We start from the raw sequence: 23,058 nt of genomic DNA, 5'->3' as shown, positions 1-23,058 counted from the left end.
TTGAGTTCCATGATTAGATGCAGACAGAGCAAAAACCTCCATGATGTAAAGAATGGTCACAGTCATCTACATCATCGATGAGTCTCTTTTCTTTTAAAGCATCCTGCAAGGTGGCTGCATCATCCGTAAGGCAGCTAGGTGGCAATCTAGGACTGAAAAAATCCTAGTGACTGAAGAGACAGAGCAGAGCTTTTCCTCTATACTAGCCAGATCATCAGAAAAACACATAAAACTTTATCTTGTGGATCTGGTATTGTCACTTATCATGGTTATTCTGTTTTTCCACACATTTTCTCACTGGTCTCTTGTGAACACTTTCCATGTTGCATCAAATACACTTCTCCCTAGCTGAATCCTTCCTCCCCTCCTCATTTATTTATTTATTTTTTTTTTTATTTTTATTTTTTTTTGTGTCAGCATGCACCAAACAGGACATTTTCACATCTCTTCTGACCTTAGGTGCCATACAAGCCAGAAAATGTAATTCAAAGACCCCTCCCACTCTCGCTGGCTTGAATAACTTAACTCTTTAAAACATGCCATTCAGAAGGACAACTACGCTTGATGTGACATCTAGAAGAGAACTTAAGAGTACATTTATTTTGTCAAACTTGTCGTTAGTGACCCATAATATAGAAGTAAGTCAAATTAAAAAAAGGAAAAAAGTTACTGTTTACAAATGGACAGAAGTCTGGAGAACACATAGTTCTTTTATAATATTTCATATTAATTATTCATTTTAAGGGTTTTTTGTTTGTTTTAAAATGAAGAACACAAAAGTTAGATGCCTCCAGAAGCAAATTTGGAATGAAAGAAAATGTACACTTTCAGCTGGGAGCAGGGGAGGACCACTTAATTGCAATAACAAAAGTATTTTAAAATAAATAAACAAACAGTTGGGGTCATAGTCCTTACTTAAATTTCTTGCCAGATCCCAATTTGAATGTGCTGAAATTACAAAAGGATCCTGTGGGCTATCTCAAAACCTTATCAGTTCGCCATAGGGCAGGCTGGTAGTTTATTACTGCAAAAGGAACGAGCATCTTCCTCTTGGACCACAGCACAGCTTGGCTTTCAGCTCGTACAGGTTATCTAACTACTTCTTTGCAAAGAGCTGAAGAGGAAAGCAGGTTGCCCGAACGCTGCACGTCTAAAAGCATGTCTGTTTGTTTCTCAGTGGTTATTTATACACAAAAGAAGTGCTGGAGTCCCTGGGTCTAAGCTTTAATCTTGTCTGCTCAGCATTGTCTGTGTTGTTTAGCCTCCCTACAATACATACTCCTTCCTGAATCACATGAATCTCTCATAAGCTGAAGATGTAGGACTCAAAGCCTACAAGACTCAACAGAACTGGAGTGTCTAGTCCAATCATCACCATGAAGACCATTCCTCAACTTAAAAGTGAGACACACTATCTCTTCCTGTATCAACCCCACACAGAGTTTTCCTTCAAAGCAGAAGTGGAGAAGCAGTAATATTCTCCCATTACAGATGGGGAAGCTAAGACACCAGATGCTCAGCAGAAAGAATAATCTCCTGGTGACCAGGCCACCACTGTGAAGTCAGTTGCCTGGTGCCACTTGAAATTTCCTCCAGCACGACATTCATACAGTGTCCGCTATGTATGGCAGGGCCATTGCACTGGCAGCTGGAGGATACCCCACAGCACCTCAAATGACACTAGATACCTTTTAGGATATTACTCACATCTTTAATGCCACATCTTTAATGTCAAGGGGCTTTGAAACAGCACTACAGAAATGCTTGCTACTCCAGCTGCAAAGTCTTCCTGGCCTCCTGTGAAGCATTTCCTTGGTAGGAAAGGGAAGTTTGGGCATTATCTGTTGCATCTTCAGAGTACAGACACTCAGAGCTTGGACAGGAGCCCACGGTGAGGTACACACCTGCAGGAGCTCCAGGGCAGGACAACTAGAGGTTTGCATCCTTCCTTATCACAGGCCCAGATAAGATAGAGGAAGGCCTGCCTGCAGGGCTGATGACATGGACTTGGACAGGGCTGTGCCTGCTAGGAAAAGTTCCCTACTGTAACTTCTACAGCAGTGGCAGCAGGTTTGGTCTGGGACAGACAAACCACCCAATTCCTTCCTATGCTGCTGAGATGCAGGCATTAGGGTAGCTGTATTCTGCTGGAGTTGCCATGAGGATGAAGGCGGCAAGCAGAGGAAAAACTGAGGGTGTTCCATGTCCTAGCCCTCACCTCCCCTGAAATCTGGACATACACTTATGGTCAAGACAGGAATCTACAGCAAGAAGTGAACCAGACCCAATAGTTTTCAACACCAAAACCAAGATCAAGGCCAGGGAAGTAGATTTTCCTCTTCTGCCAGCAGCTCTTCTGCCAGCCTTATGAGAAGGAGAAAGAATGGATCAAGTTGGGAGTCAGCATCAATTGTTATCCCACACACAATTCCTCCTGTCCCATTTGATCTAGTGGTTCTTCTAAAGTTTCTCCAGGGCTTAGCAGTCATGCAGCAAAATTACTTCCAGGGTGTCAGAAATATCCTGCTCCTTCCCAGAGGTCTGGCTGCCAGGACTTTGAGATAGCTTGGAGAGAGCAGCAAAGACTGATCCCCATCCCATAAGAGCTGCTCCAAGCAGCGAAGGGTCCTGCTGGTCTTACCCACAGATCGGACTCATCGCAATGGACTTGCCCAGTCATTTAGGCTCTCTGTTAGGTCTGTCTGTAATCACTCCACTCTACCTCCCTCCTCACACCAAAGCCAAGCAGAGTCTTAAACAAAACACAACTGTTCTAGATACATGTCTGCAAAATATGAAGCATGCACACAAAATATGGAAGTCTTCAGGTGTCCGAGTCTTTAAAATAATCCGGGATTTTTAAGAAATAAAGGCAAAATGAATTGCTTTATAATCATGAAAATTGGCAATAATTCAGACATACTTTAAATAAGCAAAAAGTGTAAATACAAGCTATTTGTTGAACACCCTGTTCTCCGAAGACTGCAAAATGTTGGAGGCCTGTAGAGCTGGGGTTTCCATACTGTGCCATATTACCCTTCCAACTTTTAAACCACATTTTTTTGTCCTTTTTTCCTAGGCCACCACAGAACCCCCCAAAAAGAAGCCGGACCCTGTGACTTCAGAGACGGTGGTGATCTGGGGCCTGCGTCTCTGGCAGGTGATTGGAATCTTTGCCATCTTTGTCCTGGCAGTCAGTAAGTTGCAATTCTCTGCCTTGCACCAACTCAGCATCTCCCCAAGTAGGACCTCTTCCAAGGAGAATCACGGAACACATGGCCACAGATGGGGCAGTTTGGTCTTTGGAGTCATAGGGCCAAATGAGGGTTAGCCATAGGTAGGATGGATCTTTGAAGGATCTGGAGGTTGGCCACCACAACTTCAACTGGTAATTCATGGATCACTGGGTCCCAGCTGGTGGCATCTCATAGATTGTTGGGTCTGCAACTTGGACCAGCTCTGGCATTTAGACACTTCACCTCTGTTCTAGGCATTTCATGACTTAAATTTCTACTTTTAGACCCAGGCATTAGGAAGCCACTGTTTCAGACCTGGTGACAACAGTGGGATGGGATCAGACACTCCCCCAGCAGACTCGAGGATTCGCCTGGGTATGACTGATTCCTCACCACAAAGTCTTCATCCAGCTTCACCCCCTTGTAGATCATTCTGGGAACAATATTTAAGCCAGCTTCATTACCCAATGAACCTTTCATTAGCACTGTGAATGTCACATGGGATACTGTCAAAACTTTATGCAAAGGGGACGATGAGATTTCCTGGCTTTTTTTTTTTTTTTTTTTTTGAACCAGATATACTGATATATTTGAGCCAGAAACTAGACCCACTTGATATAAGCCATTCTCAACAAGCTCATTCCCAGTTCCTGTCTTCTTGCTGCTCTGTAGGCATCTGCAAAGTGTTTCACAAACAGACTGGTTCCAGCATCTTTCCAGGAAATGAAGTTACACTGACTTGCCAGTAACTGTCTTGTCTGTTCTCTTTTCCTTGTTTGGGGACAGATGAGCACATGGCCAGAGCCTGTCTGCAGACCCTGAAGGCAATTACTATCAGCTCAGAGAATGCCACAAATCCTTACACATTTCAGGAGGGCTTTCATGCTACTTTATGGCTTTAGATACATCTGGATCTCCAGGATATTTTTAATCTTTTTTTTTTTCCCCTTCCTCTTCCCTCCATCCAACCCCTGCCCCCTTGAGATAAGGGGAATTGCTTGTTAAACTTAATTTCATACATGGAAACACAAACCATTTCAAGATGACTAAAGAAAGGAAGGCCTTGCGTGGCTTAGCTTTCTGCATCACTTTTCTGCTCTTCTTCATCATTAAGTCATCAGTCTCTTTCATTTCGCTTTGGTCAGTTTGGTTAACTGTAATTCCACTCATACCTAAGTGCTCCCAGCTTTTATTGCTCTGCTCCAACTTTTTTCCTCCTCCTTTGTTAGGCATCTTTATTCTGATTTTCCCATGAGTCCTCCTTAATTTCTCTGCTTGGGAAAGATTCTTGAGGAGGCTCTCTCATTCTGGTCCTCACATTCCCTTTCACAAGGGCAAAGTAGTATCATCCCATTAAAGTAAATAAGACTAAAGTCATCCAGGACTGTTCCCTGGAAGCCAGCAAGCATGAAATAGCCAGGTCCACAGTCTCTAAATTCTCTTACTCTCCAAAACAGAGTGGTTTCATGCAGAACACTGGTTGGGAATGATCCCAGGGTCTAACAATACCAACCTGCAGGCAGCCTTCTATTGTAAGAGTATGAGTTTGCTGGACATCCCACAACATCTTAGTGTCAAATGCTGATTTCTAAGGTTCCTTGCCACTTTTTAAGTTTCCTGGTAAAACTGCAGCTGTTGCAGCATCTAGATGTAGCCCTAGTTTACTCAAAGAGCTTATCAGGCTGCTTTATCTGCTGATATGGTTGAAAAAGAGTCATTTGTTTTTATACCGGAGTCTGCACTTTGGTTTCTGTAGGTAATTGCTCTGAGTCCTTCCTCAATCTCTTTTTCTGTTATCTTCATTTAAACCAGAAACATTCACCTTTTCCAAGTCAGAATAAACTCTTTTCCTTAGTTTTCTTTTCTTCTCATTGTGTTTTCTGGGCAGATAACACACCCTGCACCAAATAAACCTCCAGGATAAGCACTCTGAAGGGTTTTGAACTGTTCTCAGCCAGTGAAGCATATGTTAATTCATCACATGGCACAATACCCTTTGCAAACAATTGCTGAGAAACTCTGCAAAGCAAAATAAACACAGCCAAATATTTAACCCTATAGACTCCATAGCATACAGACAGCAGGGATCAGAATGAAGGCTGGCAAATTTAGAATACAAGTAGACTCGTGAATTTCCCATGCTGGCAAACTAACACATCAGATTTCATGCTGAGAAGTGTTATTTGAAGGAAATAAGCTAGGTTTTCTTTAATTATCTTTAAAAATATCTCAATAGCAAAAAGCAAACACCAATGACAGTTTTTCATTCTCGTGATAGCCCAGAAATGAAACTTACCATAGAAAGCAGCATAAAAAGAAAGTTACCACCTAGGTACTTCAAATAATGAAAGGTACTTAAAATGATTAAAGTGGTAAATGGTGAGAAGCTATATTATTTTGAGGATCTGAATTTAGCCAGACTAACCAAATGGAATATGTGCCATTCGACTGTAAAGTACCATCGGCTTTAGGATTCAAGAGCCCACTCAGAAACACAGGTGGTTTAGGTTATATATTACCAGGGGTGTTATTTTCTAGGAAATGGCACATTTTCAGCTTGCTGAGTCTCAATTTTCAGGGTGATAGATTCAGTATGAGTGATTTATAGTGATTCAGTATGTCACAACAGGAAAAAAAAAATGTATATATTATACAAGGATACAACCCTTTGCTCCAAATTAACCACATCAGCAATCCAAGTCAAAATGTGATAGGTTCAAATTTAACAGGAAATATCTAACTGCATTTTAAGTCAGTTCTCACCCATTTCTTGCCTTTCGCTCCAGCAACATCTCCCTCCTTCTCTGCTCTGCGGTCCCCAAAGCACTGGTGGTTCCCCAGGTTTTCCCAGCCAAGTTTCACTTCTCCGCAGCAGACACAGGTTTCCTGTGAGCAAGGTCCTGGAAGCTGTCTTGATCTCAGCCTAGGTCACTGGACAACGCTTGTCTTTTCTAAGGTGACCACAGCTTTTGTGTGGTTCCTCTCTCTGGTTGCAGAATTACCATCACCCTCTCAGACAAAGCAGGAATCAGCGCAAAGAGCATCATCCTTCCCAGGGCCTATCATAGATCCCATTGATTTATAATCTCTCCTTGTTATCAGAGCTTTAGGGCCTTCAAGGTGTGTCTGCTTTGTCTTTTGAGTGAGGAATATGCTTTTGAGGCCAATGTCCCTGCCTCCTTCACCCTGCTTTGCATAGGGAGGTGGTGGGACACTCAAACTGGATTCCTTCTGCATAAAATGGGAATAAAAGATATGCTACAGAAAGATATGGACCCACTACGCACTGGCTGGCATGAAATGATTGCTAAGAGCACCCACACCTGCAGGACAGGGCTAGAACGAATCAAATGAAGTGCATCAAGCAAGGATGGAAGTCTCTTGAGGCCTTCACCTCACAAACCTGCTCCTGCTCTGCAACAGGACTTGTACATGTGGAGGTGGTTTAGGAGGAGCTTCAAACTACTCCCAGGAACTTCCACAAGATGGCATCATTGCATAAAAAATGGTGACCAAAAATGGTCACATCCCAAACCCTATTACATTTCCATATTTAATGAAGAGGAGATAATGCAACACATAAAGACTTACGTTGTCAATACATGTCACTGAACTGCATGACATGCCTCTGTGGAGCTCTTCTAATGCAGAACAAGTCTTTTTTGGCAGCTTACAAGCCATACATGGTGCTTTATAACTCTGAACAACTAGGCTCAGAAAAGATGAAATGTTTCCACACTTGCTAGTAGAAAGCTTTGCTGCTTCTCCTAACTTCTCCTTCTTACAGCCCCCTTCTGTCCCACCTCATCCTTCTCCATCCTTTTTCTCTCTCCATCTTTTTCATTCTCCATCTTTCCTTTTGCTGCTGCTCTGTCACAGGATAAAAGTCATGTCACAAATAAAACTTCAGCCCATTGGAGGAAATGTGGTTTCACAGAACACACAGAGAGCATTCAGGTTGCACTGGAGGTATAACTCTCATGGACATGCTGCTCAATCATTACGTGATTCTTATATATCAGCTAAAAAAAAATCAACTAAAAATATACCAACTAAAAAATTAGGAATGCTACATTTTCTGCTCTAGCCAAATAAGGCCACATTATCCTTCCTTTTCAAAGCAACCATACCTCTACATGGAAAACTTGGAAAGAAAGGAAGGAATAATAGCAAGTTTTTCAGGTACTAAACAGAGCAAGTCAAGTCTGCTCTTCTGACCACAAGACTTTCTACGAAGTTGTTTTGTCCTTGGGTAAAGGAAACTTTTCCTCTTAGACATTGATTTAATCAGGCAGAGCAAGGCAGGCCAAGTGCCATGGCAATGTCTTTAAATCCCTCAGCCCCACTGGATGCTAATTTGAGTCCTGGCTGATAAGACAAGAGACCCTTGGGATGCGGGAGCATCTAGCAGTGATGGCTATGGCATCTGGTTCTCCTCCTAGGAGAGGCTGCGATAAGACAGCAGCAGATACCCAAGAGGAGATTAGCTGTCAGGACAATTTAATTTGCTCAGGACTGCTATCTTCTTGCCACGCCTGGCTTTTATTTATTTTTTGATTATTTTTGCAGAACCTGGGAATGAGGAACTGTAGCTCTGATGGGATGGGACTGAGCCACTGTGTCTTGCATAACCTCTTTCATCTACAGAGCTCAAGGGTTTTGTGCACACACACATGTACACTCCCAAATACATCCTTTGAAAAGTACAGTGCTATAATGGACAAAGGGTCCTTTCCCAGAGCCAAACGGTTTCCTAGGAATTCAGTAATATTTACTAGGCACCAGCAAAGCTGTGGAACTAGATGCTGTTATTGCACTCATCTTGCTAAATCTGAAGTGTTAGAGGTTTTATTTACCTACTTGATGCTGGTGTTGAAGCGCGAATACCAAGCAGAAGATTTGTGTCATTAAATAACCATTACTTTTTGGTTAGCAGACCAGCCAGATGTTTCCACTAATTTGCAGAATTTCTATTAGATGAAAGAGACTGGCTCAGGGGTTATTTGCATGGAGATTCTGACAGAGCCTTTGGGTATATTTCTTCAAATGCTGCATCACTAGCAGCAAAGACATTTTGCCTAGTATATGAGATACACTCATAGGGATGCATAGAATAGTATGAGTAGATGCAAGGAGAGAAGGGCCTTCTACCATGGGAAACATCCCTGGTCCAAATAGGCATTCATAAGTCCTGAGACAAGTAGTACCTCTTATCACTGGGAAAATATTTTGTCCCAAGTCCAAAGTGCCATGCAAAATCTTGGTACCATATACAATAAGTTTTCTTAAGACCATTTAAAAAAAAAAAAAACCCTCTGTTTCAGAGCTGTTGTGCATTTGTGTGCCTGCACAATAGCCCATGTTCCTAAAACTTGTACCCACCAGCATATGCACCTCAAGCTGAGCACAAAAGGGATGTCTAAGGGATAAGTTATAAGGTCCTTTATAAAGCAGGTGGCTTTTTATGTATTCTGATGAATTATAACTCAAAGGTCTTGTCTAATTGATTATCTTGATGATAAGCAGCCAATGCTGCTTTTGGTTTGTATAATATAATAATCTTACCTCAAGTTTCAATTGTTATGCACGTCAACGCACCCACTCACAGGTAAATACCCTCAAGCCTACCACAAAATTGGTTGCTGTGACCTCCAGCTGCTACAAAGCATTGAAAATGAGACTAATCTTGAATCGGGCTGTTTTCCAGTCTCATGGAGAGGGCTGTGCACACACAGACTGTGGAGTCGTGGATGGGGATTGTGAGGAAGGGTTGCTTTGCCTTGTACAGGCTTGAGAGTTGCACGGGACAATGAATTTCTTGTGAGGAATGGCTTTATGGATCTGAAAGTGAAGTCAGATTTGCAGCCTTCCTGAACAAAATACATTCACCACTTAATTAGCTATTCAAGTTCTGTTTTATTATTGCACTTAACATCTCAGTAAACCCTCACAAGTTTCACTCCCATTTGCCTATGCATGTGCAATTTCATGCTTGGACTCACGTAGGCACTATCTCTATCTGGTTTGGAGAACCAGAAATCTCACACAAAATACAATTAACATCATCCTAAAGCACATAAGTATTTAGCTAATTCTCGAGACAAAGGTAAATAACATCCAAAAGCCTGCTCTTCAGATGGTGAAAATTAATGAGTAGCAGACACATAATTCTTGCAATTAATTATAAGTTACGATCTGTGTATAAATATAGAACTACACAAAGTTTCTTTATAAATGTAGAACTACACAAAGTTTGTGCATGTGTATGAGAACTGCAGAAATTGGATCCAAGTCTGGTTCTGATCTACCCTAGTCACCAGGTGAGCTGCAGTTCTAGGCACCGTAGGTTTTGTTCCTAGCTCTAGACTGACAGAAAAGACAGTGTTGGCTTGCTTGTTGACTATGTTTGGAATAAATGCCTGACCACAGGCATCTTTCCTTGTTAGGCAAATGAATCTTTCTTAGATGACACATTGGAGAAGATTCAGCCCCATGCCACTTGCACCCTTGGGGAGTAAGTGCCCTCCCTGCATAAACCTTAGAGAGAGATCTCTACTTAACTTCCCAAGCTATTCTGCCAGGCATAAAGAACCCAAGAAAGAGACAGGAAGCTTCAGATACCAACAGCTTTGTTAATTAAGGGTTTGTTAATTAACAGCTCAGATCAACCACAAGAATGTCTAATGTTGACGTCACCAGGATTCTTCCCAACCATCTAAGACAGCTTCAGATTAGATATCTGCAGTAACCAGCGGAAAGAACAATTGGGGAAATTAATCTATTTAGATGTTTACTTTAGGATGGGGCGAACTCAAAATAAATACAAAGAGGCTGCTGTTAAAGCTCTCCTCTTTGCCAGTAGACAGGAGGAGGAGAAGAGGAGTGGAAGGAGGCAAACAGGGAGAGTTAACCAAATCTACTGAAACAAGCTACAGAGAATAGATGTGGAAGCAAGGAATATAGAACAAATGGAAACAACAACAAAAACAAAAAAAAAACCCCTAAAAACTGTAGAACACAATGAATGAACAATTAAACAAATCCTTTCTGGATGACACTGCAACAAGGAGCTAATTGGATGTGTTATTGGGATGAGACAGTAGAAGGTCTTCCATCTCTGTCTGCTGTCCTAGTGAGATGGATATGTGCATGTTAAACAAATGCTGAAAAACTGAGGGCTTACAGAACAGAAAGAAAGAACATAGAACAGAACAACTTACCCGTATTCAATACCTAGAGGCACTGAAGGTCTTCAGGAGTTTCACTGAGTGCAGTGGGTGTAGCTTGAGAGGAAGAAGATCAAAAGGACGCTTGATTGCAGTGCTGAAGGTGGAAGGAAAAAAAATGTACTAAAGGTCTCTTCAACCTAATGGATAGATGGAAAAGCAGAGTCTGGAAATAAAAAATCACATCAATAGAAATGGGAATTTGAGAAATAAATGTGACTGAGAAGGTGATTAAGCATTGCCACATTATCCACCTTTCCCCAGAGCGATGCAGGATTCAGTCAAATACCAATTATTTCCCTGAGGCTCTAACTAAGCCTAACAACTTGTGTAGCACAGAGAGGTCGGATGATGTGATCTAATGGTGCGGACAGGCCTTCTTTTCCAGACACCAGGAAAATATCACATGTAGCAGCGTAGTTAAGCTTGACATCTGAGCAAACATTAGAGAGCCTTGGCCCCTTGCAGCAGTCCTGTCAGCACATCCTCAGCGCATTTTGCAAGGGTGCACATGTTTAAAAACATGTTTCACTTGAAGTCATATTGCAAGCACAGTGTAAAAGTCCTTGTTCTTTGCCTCCTGGATTTGTTTGCTAGGAAAGTAGTACATAAAGAGAGTAGTAGATTTTCCTCAAAAGAAATGGATAGGACAGAGTGGAAAAAGACACAGAACTGAAGAGAATCTTGAGAGGGCATCTAATTCATCCCTGACCTGGACTTCAAAAAAAAGAAAAAAGAAAAAAAAAAATGTTTTCAGCATCCATGCCTTCTCCTCTTTTCAAGGAGAAAGCAGTTCCCTGGCTGTCATCTGAAAGTCAGACTGAGTCACCACCTTGAAGCATTGCATACCCTTTGAACAGAAAGCCTCGCTTTACTGAACTGTGAGCTCAGGGGCCCTCTCTGAGACACAAGTTGCTCAGCAAGAGGTTCAGTAGCTGCATTAGCACCTTTAAGTTCAGGCACCTGTATCAGCATGGTCACAGCAGCTGAGCACTGAGGATGGACCAGTTTGATGAGCATCTGCCCATGTCCTGACTAGTTGTATTTAAGACTTGATGTGCTTATTGAACTTTGCACTATCATGACTGGTCTATTATTAACACCACAGTGAGTTGTTTGGATTGCCTAAAACGTGCTAGCCCATTCCTTAAAACCAGCTTCCCACTCTGCCATACAGCAACTCTCCAGGCTGTTCAAAGAGCATTTACCCACACGAGTGCTGCAGTCAATTTGCCATTGATTACATCTGCATTAATTGCTTGCATTATTAACGATGCAGCGGCTGCCTAATTAGCTCAGAGGAGTGCAGGCTACTTTGCTAAATGTTAATTAAATGCTGCATTGGCAGACTGTGGGTTTCTTTCTTTTTTCAGCCTCAAAGGAAGCAAACCTACTGTGTATTGCAGCCAATTTCCATTCAGTTTTTGGAACTATTTGGTTCTCGATCATAGCTCTGCTGAATTAGACCAAACAGTCCCTGGAGGAGGTATTTCATTTACATCTTTCTCAGCTCCAAAGAGAGCCAAATCTTTCTGGTTTTCAAATTTATTCTCCAGGTAAATCAGAAGCAACTGTGTTACAGCTGATGAGTTAAAGTGCCCTTAGTGAGAAGAGAATAGAAACCATCGTTAAGGTAACCTGGCCACATATACCTTTGTTTTAAGCTGGTATATCTCTTCCCAATTAAAAAACAGAATATTTGAGGTTTAAGCTAGCTGGAGTGCATATACATACAGACATTATTCAATCATAGATATCTAGTTGGTTTTGGTGGCAATTATATATTTAACATTTCTTCTGAGCCTATATTTCATCTGAGGTTTTTCAAATTACAGTTTTTATGGTGCCATTTCTCAGGTTCTCCAAGTATTTGCACTATTGTATATGGATATTAAGAAGATAAAGAAATGACAAAACCGTGTAAATAGATCCAAAAAGGAACAAATCTCCAAGTTCCTTATTTCCCAAGTTAGATTTTTTTTTCCTTTGTTGGTTTTTTTTTTTCATTTTTTGCTGAAGGAAGATAAAAGGACCAATTATAACATTTCTATTGTCATCTTAGATTGCAGAAAGTTGCCTACTTTCAAAATCCTGTTTCATAAAGGCTCACAATGTATCTGCTTCCTAGTTGAAGAATCACATTTCAAATGATTGGGGTGGCAGAAACAATGAAAAATGATTTGCCATGTTGTCAGTTTGAATTTTCAGTGTGGCGAGAGAACACCATGTGCAGGATCAGGCCTGACTTTTAATTGAAAATATAAATGTTCTTTCAGAATAGATGTCTGAATTCTACCTTGTAGGTCAAGGAATTGAAAAAGATGAAAAAGAAAAAGGGAAAAACAGTGAGAAAGTGATTTTTAGAAGCTGATCAGCAAAACTATCCACAGCATATTAATTAAAAAAAAAAAAAAAAAGGTTTAAATTTGAGTTATGCATTTAATGGAAGATGTTTTGTTAACATAGTATCACAAGGCCATATATTCATAATACAGAAGAATTAAGATAAAAAGGAGACATGCAAATGATTCCACTGTATTTTCTAGCTCAAGAAGTTTCTTCTGCTTTATTTAACTTGATGAGCAGAGAAACCAAGAATAATGTCACCATTTCAGTTCTTGATATTGCATTTCTTTATGGCTCTATCATGGTGCTAATGGGACAGTGGTATATTTTAGAGAGATTGCTTTAAGCTCCCTGCAGTGTCAATGCAAGCATTAAGCTAATTCTTAGGGTAAGGTACATTTGAGAAGCCTCATCAACTATTAAAGTTGAAATCTGGAATGGAAATGGAGAGTTGCTGCATGAGAGAATGAGACTAAGTATTGTTTGGTAGTAGTAAGATTAAAGTGTTCACCTGGAGAATAAGAGATCTGATGAATATTTAATACAAAATAAATATTCAATACCTGAGGTCAGGTCATCTTTCTGACAGAAGAGAGGCATAACAGCTAATTTCAAAGTACCATCCAACCGAACTGGTCCCACAGATTCTTCATTCTCTGGGCCCAGAATCAATAACTATCAATTTATCACATTCTGACTGAGTCGCAGTTAATATTCTTGCACATGACTGTAACTCAGACAAAATTTTATGATTTAAGCTACTTTCATTCTATGTATAACACCCATGGAGGTTTTAACTATCTTGTTTTATTGCATAACTCTTCCAGCCTAAGAACATGGGCCCATCAGCCAATGTGGTTCAGATGGGGGGAGTCTTAACCTTGCAAAAGAGGGTGGTTAACTCTCAGAGAAGACGCTATGGTCCAATTGCAGATCTTTTCCTATATGGGAATGGATATTTCTAAACAACAATCTGAGAGCACCATCTTAAAGTCACTCTCTAGTGATGGAGGGAGGTACCTCTTACTCATTGAAGGCCACCAGCTATATCATCTCTAATGTGGCCCTGGGCCCAGGCAGCCAAACCCGTAGTAAGGGTGGTGATGGTGAAGATGCTCTCAGGGTCTTTACAAACACTTTCAATTTCCCAGGTAGTCTTCAGAACGAAAAAGAAGTCTCCTCTTCCAATGGAAGATAGCATTAAGGCTGACATCATCAGTGGCCTAGAAGTAATAAGGAATACATTGCTTTGCTCTCTGGTTGACTCGATGGATGAATTATTGGTAGAGCAAACAACAGGTCACTGCTACACGGCAGGGCACAACATAAATGCTGGGAAGAGAGATCCAAACAGCTTCTAACAGAGTACAAATATTTCATTCTTAACTTCCAGTGGAGGAGAGTCCAACGAAGGGAGGAATCTGTATTCCTGAATGTAGCTCTCTAGGGACATTTGTGCAGCCCCACAGTCCTGTGTGAGATTGGTCATTTTAGGCACTCTTTGAAGTTAATGGGAAAAAACACAGCCACAGGGAATGATTTATCTGACCTACCTTAAATATCTGTCTTAAAATGAGATTAATCTCCACTCTGTGGAGGTGCTTCATTCTCTCCATAAAGCTAAACGGAGCTGGGAGAGACTAGTTGAGACTCTAATCTCTAATATTTGGACACACAAAGCCGTGCAGATGAATTCCACCCACACTATCTCATTCGTGTGTAAGATGGGCAGAAAAGCAAAGGAATCCAGCAGGCAGCAACTCCCTCCCAGCAATGAAATGGTCATTCCTTTCAGCAGCCTAAAGCTCCTGCACCAAAATCTCATTCTTTTGCAAGGTAATAGCACGCAGGCTAATACTTAGCTCTCTTCATGGATCAAGCTGTGTACTAAACAGAGCTAGCAGTAGGGTTGGAAATAGTAATAGCACTATATTATTTTCACATAATCCGCTTGCTCCACAAGCTGATTATGAATCATTTCACGTCCAAAGACAACATAAGTGTGTGTGCTTATTTCTATGCTGACTTTAGCTTGACTCCAGCTGCTGGATTTTTATTTATTTAGTTTGCTGTGCAGCCTGAATCCATCTCTGCTCTCCGTGTGTGATGTAGTGCAGGTGCACTGCAAAATCTTGCTGCACCGAACAACAGGGCAAAGCCAGCCAGGTGCTTTACAGATGTGATGGGTCACCCACCTACAGACTACCAATATTGTGCAGCCAGTAGTGCTACATGGCGCCTGATTTTCCTTGTGTGAGACATGTAAAAGCTCAATTACCCCCAACTTGTTCACGATTCTTGCGGAAGAGCAAGGATAAAAGCATCATGATTGCTTCCTGAATTACAAGTTGCTACGATTTCATCCTGTTTCAGGCAATTTGCTTTAGCTTCAGGGGTCTCGTCCTGTTGTGAATTTTATGTTGCCCTTGGATCCTTCCTCCAACGTATCTTTGCAGCAAACTGCTTCAGGAGAGAGAGATTTTTGGCATCGAAACTCAGCTAAGGGATAGAGGAACTGCTGCACTTTGTTTGACAGCACTACACCAACTTTGATTAAAACACTAAGAAAACTTCTCCTTTTCTTCTCCTTGGGGACACAAGGTTTGAAGGGATCATGCAGAGCTGTCTCCTAGCTAACACAATCCCTCTTTTCTTAGGAGAAGCTGGACAGATGCAAAATAAAGTGTTCTAGGGAAGAAAAATTATCCTACCAGGAGATCTAGGTGCTGATGTGGTACAGGCCCTACAAAAGTGTTTTTGCTCTTTGTTAATGAGAAACAATCATTCTTGGAGATAAATGTACAGATTATTTCTCTCTTTTCCTTAAATTAGTCTCAAAGGTCTGATAGGTCACTAATGGTTAGATAAAGCCAGGGAGCTGCATCAATTGATGAGACGTAGAGAAAGTTGAACACATGCTCCTTTCTCATAGCATCCATACAGGATGGGGGAACTCCAGTTGAAATAAAAGGCAGAACACTGAAAACTGATCATCTGACATCTCTTCATGCAGAGCCCATTTCCATGAAGTATATAAATGAAGCTGAGAATTTAACTAGATTTGAAAGCTAGGCTTTATTTAGAAGAATCTCTCAAATGTTTTAAGGATGTGGGAGACAGGATGTAAGGAAGATAAAGCAACTCAAAAGTTCATAAAGTATATGAGATCTCATAGTTCTTGACATGTGCTAGTAAACAGATGATTTTAAGCTGACCTATTTCACAGCTTCATTGCCCTTTCTCCTAAAGCTTCAGCTTTGTTGTTGTCAGTAGTGTTAGGTGGATGAACCAGTGATCTGATCAAGCATGTGAACTCATAGTCTAAGCCACCAACCAGTAGCTAACTGATTGTAATGAACTGTCTCAATCACAATTAGATTGCAGATGAAAATTATGAAGGGTAAATATATTTGACTAGATGCAAAGGCATGAACCGCATCCTTAAGTTGTGAGAAGAAGCAAATCCCTTAGATAGAGGCATGATGGAACAGTAAAAACATGAATTTGGCATTAAGGAACTCTGGATTTAGTTCTTGACCTGACGCAAATGGATTTGGATGAAAGTCAATTAAGGCATAGGCTGAGCTGTTGTTGTAGACCCAACTCAAGGGATTGACAATGCTACCATCCCCAGCTCCCCATCATTTTTGGCAGGTGGAGATCCATAGCCCCAAGGACTACTTAACACAAAGAGGGAAGACTAAAATGTGGTGGCAGGAGCCTCCAGCTGATACCAGTGATAATACACTTCTGAGGGATGGTAGCAACATCTCATTTGCCACTGTAATTTCCAAAGTGATAATGAATATAAGTTCTTATTGCTTTTATACCTGTTCCCTAATCTTATAAAGTAGGATGATGCTTCATAAATCTACAGGGCGGTCATGAAAATAAACTAATGATGTATTGTACTTACGTGCAGTAGTGGTGTATAAGGTTTAAATGAATGCTTTACATCATATTTGTTCGGAACACAGGTCCAGTCCCCCACCCCATCTCAGCTGAAAAACGATATTTCTTTATCTTGGGGTAGCTTCGTTGCCTTAAGATATGTGACCATGTCCCTCAGATATTTCCACTAATGTAAATGACTCCCAATGGAAGAAAATTCACTGAAATTTCTTTTCTTCCTAATAAATCTCTTCACTGTGACTGGGCCAACCTCTGCTAACCAAAACTGAACACCCTTGTTTTTCTCTCTGCTTTCCCAGTTATTACCCTGTGCTGTATCTTCAAGTGCCGGATTCCCCGGACAAAGAAGGAGATAGAGGCACGATACGCTCAACGGCAAGCAGCCAAAACGTATGCAGACAAACTAGAGACAGTGCCACCACTCAATGAGCTCACGGAGATCCCTGGAGGTACGTATTGTCCTCACACCTACGTACCAAAATCATCTTCTCTTTTGGGGTTGCTTTAGGTATGCATGAATGCAAAGAATTCTGTCTTTCCTTAGTACAAATCACAGTGGTTGCCTTAGCACAGTCATAAAGATTTTGCTTGTGGGACCAATTCGGTAAACACCTCCCTTTTGCATGCAATATACTGAACTTGCAAAATTTGTTGCAGCCAGCATGGCCGTTTAGAAATTAAAAAGTGATTTTTTTTTCCCATTGACACAAATCATCTTTTGAAGCTCATATTTAAAATTTCCTGACCATTTGATTCATGTTAAGCACCAGTTTCTGAGGGGGGTGTCAGCAGGAGGAAAAATAGTTGTTAGAGTTTCACATCCCCAATGAGACGATCAAGAGTATTTCTGCAACTGGCCTCCCCTCCTCTCACTCACCTTTCCTGGTTCTACACCCTAGGCTCTACAGAAAGTCTCCCAACTCTCTCTGGTCATGTCCAGTCCAGACCTCTCAACTCTCTTCCTGTGGTGAAAGAAGAAGATGAAATGGCCCTGCAAGGAAATTAGGGCGACTGCCTTCCCGTCTCTCTGTCTCTTTGGCTTCTCTTTTCTGTGGCTTCCAACAAGATCCATCACGCCTTGGACTCACTGCTTCTCAGTTCCCTTTCTGCGTTTCATCTCTGTTTTCTCAATTCCTTTCTACCAAGATCTTACTCTTTTTTTTTTCTTTTTTTTTAATTCTTTTTTTTCCCTGTTTCCTGTGGCTCTGAAAGCTCTGTGGTCTGTTGATTCATACTAACCTGTATTTTCACTATCTCAGTGATGCTATAGCCATGAAACTAGGGAAAGAGTCATACCAATAACCAGTAAAATTAAACAGCAGTAAAATACAGAAATATATTTTATTTTTAGTATATTTTAGTATATTTTTTCTTACTTATAGCTCAGTATTTCACCAGTGTTTAGCCACCTAACTATACCTATATTATAAACTGAAGGCGACCAGACCATTCTTGGGATCTAAACACAACTGGCAAGAATAAGTCTTTGTCCATACTGTTAAATTGTGTTAACCTGCAAAGCAGAATGAAGGTATTGAAATGCCATGCTGGAAATAGTCACTTGAATAGCTTCATGGTAGTAATTTTCATATACCTATAGCAGTCAGTGGAGCTGTTACAAGTACTTTACCCCAGTCTGATCCTCCTTTAAAGGTTAACCTGTCAAAGTCATAAGTCATCCAAAGGTCTAGTCAACACACTCTTACTTGTATGAGCAATCACACATGGAAGTGAAGGACCATCTATCAATGGATTCTACAGAGAGTGAAGATCTGGCTCATGTCTTTAGATAGCAGAAAGTCAAATTAACCCATTTACGACTGTGTCCTCTTCCTGACTAGCTATTACATCTGGGTAGCCTATCAAATAAGAATCAAAATATCCCAAAGATGTAGAAAAGGTAATTGGCAAGGAGGATGATAGTTCTGCCCCAGAGGGCTAATGCATTTTGAACCCCTGTAGGCATCCTTCACATTCTACAAACTTGTTTCACATCTACAAACAAACTTGTTTGTAGAATGTGAACATTGTCTGGAATGTGAACATTGTGTGGAAAATTGTCTGTTTTGGCATGGATTTAATTTAAAGTATTTTATTGTGGACCTGTGAACAAGTTACCAAAGCAAAGCAGTTTTTGAGAAGTCAGCTGCACCATAATGACTACCTAAACACCCACTCCATGAAATGCGTGGGTTGCATAGCTGACTCTCTTTGAACTTGTGAAAGACCTTAAACTATGGATCTGAGAAGCTGCAGGGAGGAAGTCCGATGGATAACAAGTTGCTGAGTGGCTACTGAATGGCTTCTGAATACACACCAACTGGAGTTATCTGGTTCTTCATGAAAGAGAAGTAAATCTTAGAACAAGAGTCTGCCTAAGCCACTCTGAAGGAACTGATACCACCAATACCATGTGGGATTTATCTATCCACAAGCACTCTATGCCTATAGATAGAGATATCTGCATCAGAGCTAGTTCTCTAGACCATTTTTATCTATAGTGATAAGAAAACAGGATTCTCAAGGATGTGGCTAATTTCATGGTAAGGGGGGAGTGCTAAAATAAAATAGACAAACTATGCCTTAAAAGTGCCTCTTTGTCTCCAATGACCCTAAATAAGAATCCTAACCTCTAAATGTTAGATGCAAAAACTTTATATGATTGAATTCACTGGTTTGGCTTCCTTCTGAGATTAGTCTGATAGATGTCCCCAAAAGGGTTTCACTTCATAAATCAGGCATTTGCAATGGGAAGTGTACAAACTTGGGAATTTCTTCACTGTGCTACTGTTTGCAGCTGTACAGACTGTAATATTCTGCCAGGTAACCTCACTGGCATTTATGAACCCGCCTTAGTTTACATATTAATGAAATATAATTATGTATATCTGCTGACTATTTATATATTTACGCAGTAACAAACCCTGGTAGTTGCAGTCAAGGCTGGAAAGATAACTTGGGCAATTTCAGTTACTGAATGACTATTAAATACTTTAAAGATTTCTGAGTCTAATGATGAATGCATTATAATGTCTAAATACTTTAAAGATTTCTGAGTCTAATGATGAATGCATTATAATGTCTAAACACTTTTATTTCTTGGTATTTTTGATTCCAGCCCTCATTTACTCTGATGCAATATTCTAAATGCCTGGTAGTTCGCTATGCGCTGAGTGTCACATAGAGCAACATATTCTTCTGAATACAAATAAAATGGACTTTAGGGTTCTGTGTATAAAATACTATGTACAATTTCCTTCTTTCTTTTTTATCTCCCATTTTGAGTGATAAATACAGACAGGACCTGGCCCTTGCTCTGAACAGAGAGGTGCTGTTTGGGTCCATGGTTTGGAAGATTTTAGTTCACATGGTCCCTGCTGCTTTCCTCTAGGAAGTAAACACTCTATTTATTTATTTATTTATCTATCTATCTATTTATTTAATTATTTATTTTTCTCTTTGTCTCATGAGAGGTGTCAGGACTTCCCCTGCAACTGTCAGGGTCTCCATTATTCCCACTTCTATTTGTACATGCAAAGGAATTTCCAGCTTCCAAGACTGAAGGATGATATTTCATATTCATGTGGAAATATTTTAGACAAACATAAGAAATTCAGGCTTGATCCTTCCATGTAATACACCGATGCAATCTGAATATGATGCTATAGCGATCTATAGCAACGGGAGTTACAGATATGCTAAAGCAAAGTAGATGACAGAGGTTCTAGGTGAGGGCTGAAACCTCTCACTGAAGGATCACAGCAAATTACTGCCCCAGCCAGGTAACTGCCATGTTTAATGTTAGGCTAAACAATCATAAAGTAACTTAAATTAGCCTAGGCATCAACTGAATAAAGCTAAACAATGACCCATCATTCTCCATTCACTGAAGGCACTCACAGATTGTGCAACATTTTGGCTAAGATTAACTACTCAACAATGGTAGCGTGGTTATCTGTGCACCTATCTCACTTCTGTAATGGGGATTTTCAATGAGGTAGTGGAGGGAAACTTAACACATTTTCACATGCTTTTGCACAACTTTATGCCCTGCTGGTCTTGAGCAGAGGAAAAACTTTCCATGAGAAAATACATGAATCTGATCTGCATTTGATTGTCGTGTTGCAGCTTGAATTGAGAAAACAGCTTTTAGCTTAGAAATTCTTCTGACTACCAATTTTTATTAAAAACAAACAAACAAACAAAAGCGTAAGAAATATAGTTTTTCTCTTTCAAAATTCTTATTCAAAATAATTGAAATCTTCAGAGCCAGATCTCTCTGACTAAAAGGCCAAAAAGTTTTACGTAGAGATGTTACAAGCGTCCTATATCTACTGTATCTATCTTGTGTGTTAAAAGACAATAAAACAGAACCAAATCTACACTAGGATTGAAAGCTATAGAAATATGGCATTAATTACAGTAATTAAACTGTCATTAATTACAGTATCAGAATCTAGATCTGGGACAGGACATAAGCAAAGCCTATACTATAGCACTGAGTGGGGAAGGCCATGTTCTACTTGTCTGTGAGCAAAGATTCCCAGCAAAATCCCAACCATCCATCTGAATACCAAATAAATAAATACATAAATAAACAAACAAACAAGCAAGGGAAGTATTGAATTACATGAGAAGTGTTTCTGTTCCTTCTCCTGGAAGACAGCTCCACACTGATTGTCATTTGGTGGAAATGCTTATGGACTATGCTCATAATCTCCATGAACCTTTTCCTAACAAGAGGACACAATATCCTTCACAGAGCCACAATCTGGCTCTTGAAATTACTCTTTCTGCTTTATCTCATTAGTCTATCTTCTCAAAACAAAGGTATGAAAATGTGCTGATTAATGAGCAAAAGTACTGTATGAACAAATTCCCAGCTTTTCCTTTTCCTTTTTTCCAAAATTTGCATGCAGGGAGCAATTTTGTCCCTGGATAATATCTTCACATAGTAACTGCCTTCCTATTTTTTTTTTCTCTCTCTTTTTTTTTTTAATCTCACATACAGCTCAGGTGGCAGAAGAAAAAAAAGAAGAAGTTCCCACTGTATCTGGAAAAGTGGACAAGTCACAGGGCAAGAAAGATGGCTCCAAAGACTCCAAGAAGAAGGATGGCGAAAAGGACCAGAAAGAAGGATCCAAAAAGGAAGGGAAGGATGGGGCCAAGAAGAAAGAAGGAGAAAAAGGCGCTGGTGACAAGAAACAAGGTGGTGGAAAGAAAGGTGAAAAAGAAGCGGAAGCGGCAAAGTCAGGAGGAAGCACCAAAACTAATGGCAAAGCTGGTGGGAATGCCAGCACCAAAACCAATGGCAAAGCTGGTGGGAATGCCAAAGCTGCAGCAAAGAAGAAGTGACAAGTGCAGATTTCACCTGACTTGCAGCAGGCAAGGGTACTGTCAAATTGCTGTGGGTAAAGGACAGGGATAGGACATTCTCCCTCCATATATTTAGGTTGCTGAGTGCCACTGGGTGTACAGTATTTATTATATTTTAAAGACCATATCACTGTTCTGGGGGGGGTTTCTTTTTTTCTTTCCCTCCACCAAAGGAAAACTCGACCGTGCAGTACCTTGTGAATAAAATTTACTGTATATTACAACAGTAACTGGAAGCAAACTGAATCCTGGTGTGCAACCAGGACTTTTGATAAGTATTATACTGCACGGAGGTGAAGACCTAAACAAGTGAGAGGACACGGTTCATTTACAATATGTTCTTCTTAAGGACCTCATGTTTTTTGATATACACTAATTGGCATTCATCTCCTCCTAAGAGGAGATCTCCTCCTATTTTCACATGTATTTCTGTAATTTCTATATGGTAAAGCCTAGGGAATGAGGAATCCAGCACATTTCAAAATCATAAGTTATGTAGTTCCTGAGAGATGTCTTGGATACATGGGAGAGATGCAAGGATGCAAGGAAGGAGGAAGCAAGGATGGGAGAGATGTTCACAACCCACAGAAATACTTACCAATATTCTATATTCTGTACTCAGTTCACTGCCTCCAAGGTTGATTTGTCCTCCTAGAGGAATTTGGAGAATTAGGGATGCAACATTAGGGATGTGAGAAATTCTGCCCATATTTACTGACAAATGATGTGAGCCTTAAACCTCCATCAGCTGCACTGATATCCAAAATGCATGTGAGCATATACATTATAAACAACTATATGTAGATGCCTGAATCACAGCCCCACACCTATTTTTTCAATACGTAAAAGTGAGTTAAAATAGTGGGAATTAAAATTTCCAGGGAGGAGGGTAAGACCTGGTTTGAGGTGCAGAGAATGGATCACAGCTCCTGCAATTGCTCCTTATGTTCCTTGGACTGGGA

General features: G+C 40.5%; 1 protein-coding gene across 1 annotated transcript in view; it reads left to right on the top strand.

Annotated features, from left to right (window-relative positions):
• TMIE (transmembrane inner ear) overlaps nt 1-22,075 on the top strand; it is a 30,860-nt gene extending 8,785 nt beyond the window's left edge. Inside the window, exons 2-4 of the mRNA XM_026039677.1 lie at nt 3,080-3,197; nt 17,020-17,169; nt 21,732-22,075. Of these exons, the coding sequence (XP_025895462.1) occupies nt 3,080-3,197; nt 17,020-17,169; nt 21,732-22,075 (612 nt within the window). The remainder of the gene's footprint in view (nt 1-3,079; nt 3,198-17,019; nt 17,170-21,731) is intronic.
• The last annotated feature ends 983 nt before the right edge of the window (nt 22,076-23,058 follow it).

Source organism: Nothoprocta perdicaria, unplaced genomic scaffold (genome assembly GCF_003342845.1).
Source record: "Nothoprocta perdicaria isolate Ctin4 unplaced genomic scaffold, notPer1 scaffold_237, whole genome shotgun sequence".
Lineage (NCBI taxonomy): Eukaryota > Metazoa > Chordata > Aves > Tinamiformes > Tinamidae > Nothoprocta > Nothoprocta perdicaria.
The sequence above is the reverse complement of the archived record's forward strand: the minus strand, read 5'-3'. Positions and strand labels throughout refer to the sequence as shown.